This window comes from Dipodomys ordii, unplaced genomic scaffold (genome assembly GCF_000151885.1).
Source record: "Dipodomys ordii isolate 6190 unplaced genomic scaffold, Dord_2.0 Scaffold24, whole genome shotgun sequence".
In the NCBI taxonomy this organism is placed as follows: Eukaryota; Metazoa; Chordata; class Mammalia; order Rodentia; family Heteromyidae; genus Dipodomys; species Dipodomys ordii.
The window spans coordinates 12,426,700-12,440,550 of NW_012267240.1; the positions used below are offsets into that span (position 1 = coordinate 12,426,700).

The window sequence follows — 13,851 nt, forward strand, 5'->3', positions numbered from 1 at the left end:
CATACCTAAATAAACAAGCAAATGTTTCAAAAACTAGGAGAATAAACATCTCTTTATTATTTCTTTCACATTTGAGAAAGAAAATGTGTTCTTCAGAGCGGTTCACTCTTCAGAATGTTTAATGGTATACATCAGTGTGAGGTTTTTTGTTTTTCGCATGCTAGTTCTGGGTCTTGAACTCAGGGCCTGGGCACTCTCCCTGAGCTTCTTTGTGCTCAAGACTAGGGCTCTACCACTTGAGCCACAGTGTCACTTCCAGCCTTTTCTGAGGTGTTTATTGGAGATACGAGTCTCATGGAGTTTCCTGCCCGGGCTGGCTTCAAACTGCAATCCTCAGATCTCAGCCTTCTGAGTAGCTAGGAGTGTTCGTTAGCCATTGGCACCCAGTTTAGTGTGAGCTTTTAAAGTGCATCCTTATATATTATAATCTTTTATTTTCATGCATATATTAACATATTCATAGTTATAATGTTAATTCCAGACATGACACATACCTAGTTTCATTGAGATTATATAAAGTGACTGCTATTGAAAGAAGTGCCTTTTCCACTTGTGATTAGTTATTTATGGAGCTTGACATTTGATTTCATTTGTTTTAGATATGAACCATTTTTTCTAAATGTATTAGCAATTAGAAACATTTTGCATGCTGATAAAAAAAGAAAGAAAAGGAGAACCTTTAAGAATCACAAAGCTATAATAAGTTTGACAATGAAATCTCTATTTGTCAATGGTTTCTGGAAATGCATCTTGGGAAGTGGTTACTCCATGTTCATCCTGGGAAACATTTTCTTAGATGGGAAAGCAGGACACACGGAAAGACTTTCCCTGTCTCTAAATTTTGTTGTGCACATAGTGAAGCTGCAGCTTGTTAGCTAGCATCTACAGCGTGGGGAAATGAGCTTCAGAGTGTGGGAGCCGAGATGTGAACAACCAACATTCTTGTTGGGGTTACAGAGCTTTCACAATAGTTAAACTGGTATGTTATAACTGGTATGTTATTTAAAACATATAAGATAGCTTTAGTTTTTTTGTAACCCAATGCTTATCTTATTTTATATCTATATATCATCTCTTCTATCACATCCGAGCATTATGTAATATCTATGAATATTAGTTATGCAATCATTGGAAAAAGGTATGTTTGGGATCAATTCCTCCATAGTATCCAAAATATGGAAAATAACTTTTGCTACAGTTGTGCTGATAACAATGACCAGGATTTATCTAATTTTCCTAGTTGCACAACAAGTTAACTCATCCTTGCTTGTAAGCTCTAAGTAAAAAAAAAAAAAAAAAACATTTAAAAAGTACTTTACATTAAGGTTCTGAAGCCATTTGATACATCAGTTTAAGAAATAAACTGAAAAAAAAACAAAGGAAAGCAAGTTGGTTCAGTAGAAGCCTTTATTAACATATCTAGAGATTCAATGAAGATAAAGAACTGATTCTAGTTCTGTGAGAACATTTAAACTATGTAGTAAGGATTTTTTATAAATGTAATTATGCTAGCATTTCGAAGCTCTCCTTTTATTTTTTACTATCGTCCAAGATCAGCTTGAAGATTGGCATTTTCTGTAAACAGCACATATCGGATTAGGCTTGATCTTGATGCTATGATTTGGGATGATGAGACATGATTTCCAAGTTCCCAGGTGATGTTCCATAAAACGGATTTGAGAAGGAGTACACAGAATTCTAAAAAGGGAAATGCACATTTAAAAGGTTAGGATTTTAGGCACTGAAATAAGATACGTCTGTGAGATCACACAGTAAGCTCTAACAGATTTCCACAGGAGAAATAGCTAGTGCATCCCTTGAGACTTTCCCTCGTGTCTCCAGTATGTGGCATCTGTATCTCTGACAGAGATCTTGGTCCTCCTTGCCAGGGCCTCTGGACTGGGGCACCAATGGAGCATGAAGGAATGATAGGATGCAAGGAATGCAGTGGATTCCACCACATTATGTTGAGTTTCCCTTTCTCTGATTCTACTCAGCCCACTGTATTAATATAGTTAGGCTAAACAAAGCAAAATCATGAAAGAAATCCAACAACTCTAAGCTGACAGAATCATCACTAAGTATTTTGGCAAGTCTAACATACATGAAGTTCTGGATGACAAACTGATTTCTTGTTGTGTGTGTGTGTTTCAATAAAAATTTGCTTATTTTGGGCTGGGATGTAGCTCAGTGGCAAAGCGCTTGCCTAGCAAGTACAACATCCTGGGTTCGATCCCCAGTACCAAAAAAGAAAAGACAAAAAAATACAGTTAAAAAATTTGCTTATTTTGTGGGGCTGGGAAGGTGGCTCAGTTGTAGAGCGCTTGCCTTGCATGCCTGAGGCCCTGGGTTTGATTCCTCAGCACCACATAAGCAAAAAGAAACAAGCCGGAAGTGGCACTGTGGCTCAAGTGGTAGAGCGCTAGTCTTGAGCTGAAGAGCTGAGGGACAGTGCCCAGGCCCAGAGTTCAGGCCCCATGACCGGACCCCCCCCAAAAATTGCTTATTTTCATTATCTTCAAGTAGTTGTACAGAGGGTTTCAGTTAAACATTTCTTTAATAAATATATTGTTTGCAAAGAAAAAAGAAATCAGACAACTGTATTAAAGTAACTTAAGAGATACAGCTACAAATCCAGGTGCACATGCTTTTTACATATTCTGAGTTTGAAAATGTAAAAGCAACACAAACTTAGATCTAAAATTTCGCCTTACCTGTTAGACAGTTGGAGTAGGTTGAACACTAATTATTGGATGGCATCAAGAGATTATTGCTAAATATCTGGTATGATATTGTGGTTATATTCCTTTAAAGTATTTAATCCATTAAAGATACTACTAATCTTCAACGTTGAAGTAAAATAATAACTGGTATATGCTTTAAAATCTTCCAGAGAAGCCGGGCGCTGGTGGCTCACGCCTGCAATCCTAGCTACTCAGGAGGCTGAGATCTGAGGATCGTGGTTCAAAGCCAGCCCGGGCAGGAAAGACCGTGAGACTCCTATCTCCAATAAACCACCAGAAAACCGGAAGTGGCGCTGTAGCTCAAGTGGTAGAGCGCTCGCCTTGAGCTGAAGAGCTGAGGGACAGCGCCCAGGCCCAGAGTTCAAGCCCCACGACCGACAAAAAAAATAAATAAATAAATAAATAAAATCTTCCAGAGAGTGGAGGAGACACGTGGGAGGAGAATTGAAAGATGGCTTGATGGTTGTTAATGCTGATGGTGCATCAGCGAGTTGAGTGTCAATAGCAGAGTATGAGTTTTCTGAAAGAGTTCTTCAGATAATATTTGCAGTATTTGTGATGATGTCAGAAAACATAGGCTTAGTTTAATTAATGTAAAAGACATTCTTGTGGAAAAAATAGAAATCAAAACAAGGAAGATCAGGAGATCTGACATGACAGATTCTCCAGTTAATCTTAATAAAAGGAAAAAGGACTATGGAAAAGGCCCATGAAAAAGGAGCAATTGTTCTTTTGTCAGAAAGTAGAAAGCAATCACTCTGCACTTTTCCTGGAGACGTCAATTGCTCCAACATATGTATCCATGGTGAAAACCAGCTGTAAGCATGTTGAAAGAGGAGGAATCTTTGATTTTTGACCTCTTCCTTTGTGTGCCAAGAAACATGGCTCTAAACTTCACAGAAGCTGAGTTCTCAGGAAAAGAAAAAACAATACATCACACCTTCCTAGACAGTTTTTTTAATGACTGTAACTTTGTGTGATAATACATAAAATTTTCAGATCTAAAACATTTCAGCTTACTGCATATTATCTATCAGATAATAAGTAAACTTACATTGAAGACACAAAGTTTACATCTTCTTTTCTGTAGTGAAAACATTTAAAGTTGGTTTTGATTATATTTTCCTAATTTATTACATCTTCCTAATAATTAAATACTGTGTCTATACTTATTTATGACCTATTAGTTAGGGATATGTTTTTATTTATGCTTCAGGTCTTGATTTACTTGACAGATTATCCAGATTCTTTCTGTCAACAGAAGAACCTCCTAATTCTCATTTATAACAAAAATTGTCAAAAATTGAGTGTATTACATCATGATGGAAAAATGTGGAAATAAACACAGATGCCAAAGGTTGTATCAGACTTCAACCATATGTTACAAGCTTTGAAGCTACGAATTTGCTACCTTACCACTAATTTTCAATGTCAAGAGTAACAAAATTTAAAAAATAAACTTAGCTTCTTTTCATTTAAAAGTGATTATGGAGAAAATGCTTTAGCTTTCTATATAATCAGCTTTATAACAGGACATATTTCTAAAGTCAGATGTTTGGGAACTCTCATGTCTAGGACTAAACTCATTTCATAGTTAATGAATGCTTACATATATATGCTACATACATGTATATGTAATATATATATATATATATATATATATATATACTTAACCTATGAAATGTATATGATATTTTTCAAAGGATATAATGCTTCAAATATTCAGGATGAACACATTCCAGAATTCTCATTATAGTTCATAATGCAATACCCTAAGATTTGCTGGGAGAATATATCACAAATGTTCCCACCATGCACATGAACAGAAAGCAGGTGAGATGATGGATGTATTAATTTGTTTGATTGTGGTGGCCACTTTTCAATATGTGTATGTGTGTGTGTGTGTGTGTGTGTAAGGAATCACATTATATAACTTAAGTATACATCTTTGTCACTATATATCAATAATGCTGGGAAGAATTAATAAGAAGTTAAGAGGAAATTTTTTCTTTGATAGTTACACTTTAGCCTACGTGTTATTTCATTGATCAGGTGTGGCACCCCAAAATACATTTTATCTATAATTGCCCTCTTCTAAGTTATCTTCCAACCCATACCTAAATTTAAAGAGAACACAGAACACCATTCTCCTTTTAGTCTTTTGAAAGTAAAATGTGTAGTATATTCAGTAAGAAAGTATAGTGAATAACTGACTAATATAGGAGGTTAAACTTGTATTTTTTAGATTTATCAATTCTCTTTGAGTCTGAACAGTGAGCATAGACCGATTTAACACTGAACTGATTTTCCAAGAGGACTAGAACTTCCTGAAATGAAAATTTCTCACTGACCATTTATTGAGCAGAAATCTATTCTACCTTGAGTTGAAATAACTCCATTAGAATGTTTCTCTTAGCATAATGGAGGATATACCCAAGGGAAACTAGTTGGTGGTTGTGCTTATGGTTGTGTGTGGCTGTGTGTGTGTGTCTGTTTGTGAAACAATGCAGCTCACCACCACAACTTACCTCAATTTGCTCTGGGTTGTTCCAGTTCCCATAAACAGGGTTGACAAAGGCACAGTTACCACTTCTCTCAGTTTTCCTTAAAGCCAGAAAGAAAAGGCAATAAGTAAGAATTGAAATGTACCATAGTACATTTTCAGGTCATTGATGGTACCGACCATTGGGAGACACACTGTCTAGCCTGTACAATTTATTTTCCATGAATGTATTACCACAAGTAAACATTTTTGTTTCAGGACATCAACCATGTTCTTTTTAAAAATGTTTTTATTTTAAAAATAGTGTTCAGAGGGGTTACAGTTACATTTGTAAGGTTATGAGTACATTTTTTATTGAGCATTGTTACCTCCTCTTTTGATTTTCCCCTACCATCCTTTCCCTCTCCCTTCCCCCACCAAGTTGTAAAGTTCATTTTTCTACATAGTGTCTTGCACATCTCATTGTTACAATGGATCAACCTGAATCCTTGTTTTAGCATTTTGTTATTTCCCTTCTCCTCCCCAAAATAGAAAAAATGTATATACAAGATGCGGGGCACCAACATCAAATACAGTGAAAACAGGGATTATACCATGGGGGAAAAAGAACATACCAGAGAAACAAACAAAAAATCACACAGTACATTTTAGATACATTAAAAACAATATCAAGAAAGAAAAAAACAAGTTGTGTCCCTATCTTGGGGTTCATTTCACTTTACATCATCTTATATGTACATAGCTTTTGACCTTTTCTGCTTATTCTCGACTTATACTAGTTATTGCTAATAAGGAAAACCATAGGACCTGTGTTTCTTTGAGTCTGGTTTACTTCACTTAATATAATTTTTTCCAAGTCTTTCCATTTCCTAACAAATGAGGCAATGTCATTCTTTCTGATGGAAGCATAGAATTCCACTATGTATATATGTGTGTATATATATATGTATGTATGTATGTATATATACATATATATATATATCACATTTTCTTGATCCATTCATCTACTGAGGGGCATCTGGGTTGGTTCCATATCATAGCTATGGTAAATAATGCTGCAATAAACATAGTTGTGCTGGTAGCTTTAGTATGGCCTTGTTTGTGATCATTTGGGTAAATGCCTAAAAGTGGGATTGCTGGGTCATAGGGGAGCTCTATGTGGAGTCTTCTGAGGAACCTCCATACTGCTTTCCAAAGTGCTTGAACAAGTTTACACTCCCACCAAAAGGGTTCCCTTTTGGCCACATCCCCTCCAACATCTGTTGTTATTAGGTCTTGATTATAGCCATTCTAACTGGGGTGAGGTGGAATCTCAATTCAACCAAAGTCTTAAAAGCAAATGTAATTTGAACTTTGAGAGATAAGATAAAAAAAACCAGAAAAATAAAAGTGGTATGAGTGGATTCCAATATTGATTTCTTAAAATATTAAATATTTCTCAAGTAATTCAAACAATGCACCATCACAGAGAACAATGTAATATGAATCTGAGCTGGTCCCAAAGAATTCCATCTTGGAGTCCTTTAGATTTCTAAACTACCAAACCACCCTTCCTGAAGACCATTACCTTTTAAAAAATTGTTATTGTAAAGATGATGGACAGAGGGGTTATGGTTACATAAACCAGGTAAATCAGGTAATAAGTACATTTCTTTTTGAACAGTGTCACCTCTTCCCTCATTTTCTCCCACTTTCTGAAGACCATTTTTTTTATAAAAGTGCTGCAGAGAATTGTAGAACAGGTGACATAGTCATGAGGATTTCAATCAGCAAAGTTACATTTGGATGCTTAAAAAAGCCTTTTAAGTTAGTACTTCCTTTTAGGAAAATCACAAAGGACCTATGTTGCAAATCTTACATTTGATTTTATCTGTATGATCTACTAAGTTGATTTCCTAAATTGATCATTTTCTTTTGATGTTTAAAAAAACACATGATCAAAAATAGGCAGCCTAGGAATCTTTGGTTATAATTGATGAAGAAAACAGACCTATCTTAGAAACAACAATAATATAAGAGGTAACTAAATGCACTCTGTGACACATTGAAGGGATGGTCATACACAAATGTGTGGACAACCACACTTACACTCACACACGATGGAGAATATAAGAGTGATCCTGGGATGACTGCCAGTGTCTTCAGGCCAAACAGGAAGAAAAAATGCATAATGCCTGAATATTTTTGCCTAATCAGAGTATATAATTTAATTAACAAGTTTATTAGTAAGAACCTCTAAATTTGAAAACATAGCAAAGAGGAAGTGCTCACTGATCTGTGTTTTGAAAAGAAATGTTCAGAAGCATGACTTTCAGTTGTCATTTACTGAAAACACATGATCTTTATGGTCTTTTCTAAGAAGTCACTGCACTGCTGGGCTGAAAAGCCTCATCTGGCCCATTCTGTTTGGCTGGCAAGACATTTTGCCTGGGGAATGTATCTTGCAAGTGCTGTTATTCTCACTGTTTTCAAACAATTGGTTTAAATACATAACAGCTTAAATATTTCACACTCTCTAGGGCTGCAATTTGATTTAGGATGAATAAGGCCACATGTAACATTTTTATAGGTTATAATTTGAAAAAAAAAGTTATAGGTAAACCCTTAAATTAAGTCAGCAAGGATCTATTAATTCCTTAACTACTAATGGAATATATAGGTGTTTCTCTAGTTAAACAGGACTTATTTTTTGACGCTTTACCTTAACTTCTTCTAAGACTATTCAGTATGTTTTCAGAGCAGTAAGCTCTGTAAATGGTACAGATGAGGTGAACATCGAGGCAACGCTGGTCTCCAGCTGGAGACCCGGAAGAAAATAAAGAGCAGCTGTGAAATGTGTCAAAATGCCAAAGCAATAGCTGGTCCAGGAAAGATTGAACATGAGGTAGAGAGTACCAACACAGAATGGGAATTAGGAATTATGTAAATACGGGATAGCCAAAGGCACCATGGGATAAAAAAAATTAATCTCAGCTGAAATCAGGCATGAAATCAGGAAGCAAGAGAAAACCCAAACCATCGGCCTAGACAGGACAGATGGTCCAAAAGCCAGGAAGATGACTAGAAACCGAAGAGACAAGCTGAGAACTCAACTGGTAAAAGTTGGACAGGAACACAAAAGATCATGATATGACGCAATGCTACTTGGCATTGGGACTACTGGGACCCTAGGTAGTCAAACCTAGAGTGACAGGCAAAAGTCAGATAAATGGATAAAAATCCCAGGCTTTTTTTTCTTATTGATCTTACTGAGAGGGTTTTTAATATTTTTTGGGGGGGTCCGGTTGTGGGGCCTGAACTCTGGGCCTGGGCGCTGTCCCTCAGCTCTTCAGCTCAAGGCTAGCACTCTACCACTTGGGCCGCAGCGCCACTTCTGGCTTTTTTCTTTTTGCTTATGTGGTGCTGAGGAATCGAACCCAGGGTCTTGAGCATGCAAGACAAGCGCTCTACCACTGAGCCACCTTCCCAGCCCCGGTTTTAAATATTTTAAAAGTATTTTTCTATTAAAATGAGAATGCAAATGAAGGCGCTGATGTGAGGGAGTGATTCTAATGAAAGTGGATGGCCCCCGAGGGCTAGAATGTGGAGTTGTAATTAAAGATGGAGGGTCACTATATGGGTAACTGAAGGTGAGTAACTGTAAATCCATTGTACTTCAAGTTGTATTATTACCCACCAACAACTTTTAGGTTTACCAGATCAAAGATATTGCTCCAAGTTTTGGGAATCTCTGGATGGTAGGGCTTAATTTATAATATCTCTTCTCTTTGTAAGGTAAGGTACTATCCAGTGTGTGGGGAGTATGGAACATTCATGTGTACATACCTGAATGTTGGGGGATTTTTTTTTTTGGCTGTGAAGTATTTCATTTGTTACTCTGGATGAAAGATGTTTTCTATCCATGAAAGTGTATGTGACAGTTTTGCCAGAATATATCTAAATAATGAAGTAGAACGCGTCCCCAGGTGGAAGTAGAATTCATTTATTCTGAGTGTTATGTTTATTGTATTTAATTTGGTTGTGTCTGATTAATGTTGTATCTGGGGGGTGTCCCAGAGAAGTAAATCTCAGTTCTATACTCTCATTTCCAACTCTGTTATCCTGAATTCTTCAATTCAGTTTCCCCAAAGGTTTCCAGTTGTGAGATTTAAGGAGTACAAAGCCTTCTGAATATGCTAATCTTTCAGATAAAGGAAAATATAATATAAAAACTGATTTAAATATTTCTTGGGCACATTTCTCTCTGCTAAGAAGAGGTCTTAGAAATGTTTGTTTTCTTTTAAAAAGGGTGTTATTAATCATGTATTTTCCTTGTTTGATCACAAAAAAATCAATAAGCAATAGCCTTCTGGCTTTCTTTTATTTTTTTTTTTTTACTTTCTGCTTTTTTAACCTAGGAAAATATTTTTGTTTTAGTTTTCTATTTTGTTTATTTTTAATATATATATTTATCGTAAAGATACTGTACAGAGGAGTTATAGTTACATGAGTAAGGTAATGAGTACATTTCCTATCGGGCATTGTTACCCCCTCCTTACCTCCACAACTCCTTCTCCCTCCCCCCCCAAGTTGTAAAGTTCATTTTCAACCTAGTGTCTTGTACCTCTCATTGTTACAATGGGTCGACCTATATCCTTGTTTTAGCATTTTGTTATTTTCCTTCCCCTCCCCAAATCAGAAAAATGTATATACAAGATGCAGGGTACCAGAATCAAATACAGTGTAAACAGGGGTTATACCATGGGGGAAGAACATACAAAAGAAACAAAAAAATCACATAGTACATTATAAGTACATTAAAAACAACAGCGATTACAAACAAGACCACACTAAAGCTACCAGCACAACTATGTTTATTGCAGCATTATTTACCATAGCTAAGATATGGAACCAACCCAGATGCCCCTCAGTAGATGAATGGATCAAGAAAATGTGGTATATATACACAATGGAATTCTATGCCTCCATCAGAAAGAATGACATTGCCCCATTTGTTAGGAAATGGAAAAACTTGGAAAAAATTATATTAAGTGAAGTAAGCCAGGCCCAAAGAAACATAGGTCCCATGGTTTCCCTTATTTGCAATATCTAGTATATCTATGAGTCAAGCGGAAAAAGTCAGATAATGTGATGTCAGGAAATTGAACCCTTAGATATGTATCTTAATGTTTTTTTTCTTTCATGCATGTGTTTCTAATGCACTTATAAGATTATCTCTTTGTTGCTTTGTATGTCCCTCCCCCACAGTATAACCCCTGCTTTCACTATATTTGATGTCAGTATAACTTGAGGAGGAGATGGGGGAAAACCAGTTGTTTAAAGATACAGGTGGACCTGTTGCAACAATGAGAAGTACAAGTTGTCATGTCCAAAACGAGCTTTATAACGTTGGTGCGGGGGGGGGGGGAAGGGGGGGAAGGAGAAAGATTGGGATTGGGGGGGAGGGGGGAGGCTGGGAAGGGATGTGAAGGGTAAACAAAAGGAGGAGGCTGCAATGCTTGGTAAGAAATGTACGCATTATCCTGCCCATGTAATTGTAACCCCTCTGTACAGTATCTTCACAAATAAAATAAAATATATATATATATAAAAACAACAGCGACAAATAACTTCTTATGTCCCTATCTTGGGGTTCATTTTGCTTAACATCATCTTATATGGTCATATGTATATAGCTTTTGACCTTTTCTGATTGTCCTAGACATATACTAGTTATTGCAGATAGGGGAAACCATGGGACCTATGTTTCTTTGGGCATGGCCTACTTCACTTAATATGATTTTTATTTTTAACTTGTAGTCATGGGTAGAGATCTGTGCAGTGTTTCTCCTGGGCAACTCTCAGTGTTGAATTATATATTATATATATAATACATATATGTATCTATACATATGTATCTATGCACATATGTATATATGTGTATATACATACATACACATATAAACATATATACACATATGTATACATATATAATATGAATATATAATATATAATTATGTATCAGCTGATACATATCAGCCTTCAGATATATACTAATATATATAAAATATTATATATAATATATATCAGCTGATATATGAGTTGTCATATATATACATACACACATATATACATATATATATCAGCTTTCTTGTCCCCAAATATCACAAAAGTTTTATTTTATACCCAGATTCTGACCATTTTTAGTCTACTTGAGTAGACAGTAATTAAGGAAACTTACTTAAAATCTCGACCCTATCTTGGTCTTTTCATAATCTAAATTTATAGCATTTTGAAAAAATAAAGTAAGCACAATGAAATACCACAAAACAAGTGAGAAATTTGTACAAAGTTAGAGAGAGGCAATTAGAAAACAGGAAATGCAAACTGAGTCAGAGGAAGCAAATGGATAGTACACAAAATGAGTTTGTGTTCTTATTCAATGTACAATGCACTTTGACTTGAACATATTGTAAAAACTCACATGATATCATTTTAAGGAAGTAGCAGTGGCTTTTACTTAGTAGTTTCAAGTATTATCTTCCAAATACTATGCTGAATCCATAACAAGATTTGCTCCATGGAACAAATGCTCCATGGGGGAAGGTAGAACACAGAAGGGAGCAGAAATATTTATTGATATCTTGGAGCACAACACTTCTGCAGGGAGGATATTTTCATACGTTTATGATTTCAAAAAGTCAACACAGAACTTACAACATTAGATTTGTTATATGAATGTACAGGCTAAAGGCTTTGGTATGGCCCAAGCTCCATAATGCTTTCGTCTAACAAGCACAAAGTTCTGAGTTCAAACCCTAGAACTGTGGGAAAACAAAGTGTGCAGGTAGAGTGAAATTGTACAGTAGCCTAAGATATTAAGAGAAAGAGTAAATTGAGTTTATTAGATCAACTTAAAGAATAAGTTGTGCCTGTAACTGCTTGGTTCTATGACTACTTACAAAGACAGATGTGATGAAATCATGAGAAGAAAGAAATGGAAATAATGTTATTGACCAATTTCTACTCTTAGAAGATGACTTTACTCTTAAAAATCTAGGCCAAGGAAGCAAAAAAGCAAGAAATAAGCCAATTTGAAAGGAAAGATAAATAGGGAGAGAAGCTATCTAAGAGTTCAAGTTTTCATTTTCAAATCCATAAGGACCACATGTTTGGGTGGAAACAATTCAGGAAGAATGAGGTTTGCAAACACAACCAGAAATGCCACAGAGTGGGAGGAAAGAATTAATCATCTAAGGGTCACACAACCAAATAATATGGATACCGAATTATGCTAAAGTCATTCACATGACATAGCAGCTGCCATATTTTTCCCTCACTCTATTTAGGCTGGAAATAAATATGTTGACCACAAAATCTGTCAATGCAGAGACATTCTCTCAGTGGCAAAAGCACTCAAGTGGTAACATGCGGAGAAATATGGGTGCAATTAGTGTGAATAGAGCTGACACAAGCTCATGGAACTTAACCTTGAGGAGAATTAATGCAGCCAAGGAGAGCTCAATCTGCATTCTGCTTCTCAAGTGCACAGTTAGCATAATTCACAACCACCTAATGTAAACCAGATGTGGAGCAGGAGGGTCCCTTTGGAAAGAGATTATAAAAACCTTTTCTGACCTAGTGAAATTACTTGGAGTTAGTCTTTATAAACTAGAGGAGGCAAAGACATTTATACAAAGATTCATTGCAAATTGTGAATAATAATAAAAATTCTAGATGCAACCTCAACATTTAACAATAGGACAATGTTCAATGATGATACATACACTTGAGAGAGCATTATATTGCTCATTCAAGCAATATTTGAAGGTCTATCTGGGGATATAGACAGCACCAATGTTTCTTAAAGTATGGCCTGTGGACTCATAGTTCTAAATACCCCATCCACACTCCTTTCCTAGTACAAATGAATGAAGTGAGGTTCACAGAAAAGAAAGATCTTGGCTTCCAGAAAGATGGTGGCAAAGCAACAGGGAAACACCCTACGTGTCTCTAACCCTCTCTGTGCTAACTCTAATACTTTCATCTGATAGATTTTAACAATATAACTCCATAGCACATCTGAATTCTGCATCTTCACTCAGTTTTCTCTATAAGCCCGGAACCCAGATAACTAAGTCTCAGCAAAGGGACAGAACACTGGATGACTAGTCAACCACGAAAACAAGGAACAGATTGCCCAAAGATAAAAACCAAAAGGGTCTTCAAATGGGCAGAACACATCCCAGATATACTAGAAATATGCAAACTCAGGGAAATACAGTGCTCACAGAAAACAAGCAGACAAATAAACAGTAAAACAGGAACCTAGAAGATGCTTCACACAATGCATTAAAAACACTGCTGAAAAGTAGTATGGAGGTTCCTCAAAATACTCCACATAGAGCTCTCCTATGACCCAGCAATCCCACTTTTGGCATTTACCCAAATGATCACAAACAAGACCATACTAAAGCTACCAGCACAACTATGTTTACTGCAGCATTATTTACCATAGCTAAGATAGGGAACCAACCCAGATGCCCCTCAGTAGATGAATGGATCAAGAAAATGTGGTATATATACACAATGGAATTCTATGCCTCCATCAGAAGGAATGACATT

The 13,851-nt window shown here is 36.1% G+C and overlaps 1 protein-coding gene across 1 annotated transcript in view; it reads right to left on the bottom strand.

Moving 5' to 3' along the window:
* Positions 1 to 1,614: 1,614 nt before the first annotated feature.
* Malrd1 (MAM and LDL receptor class A domain containing 1) overlaps positions 1,615 to 13,851 on the bottom strand; it is a 504,118-nt gene continuing 491,881 nt past the window's right edge. The window contains exons 39-40 of the mRNA XM_013014599.1: positions 5,273 to 5,348; positions 1,615 to 1,698 (exon numbers count right to left, since the gene is read on the bottom strand). Of these exons, the coding sequence (XP_012870053.1) occupies positions 1,615 to 1,698; positions 5,273 to 5,348 (160 nt within the window). The remainder of the gene's footprint in view (positions 1,699 to 5,272; positions 5,349 to 13,851) is intronic.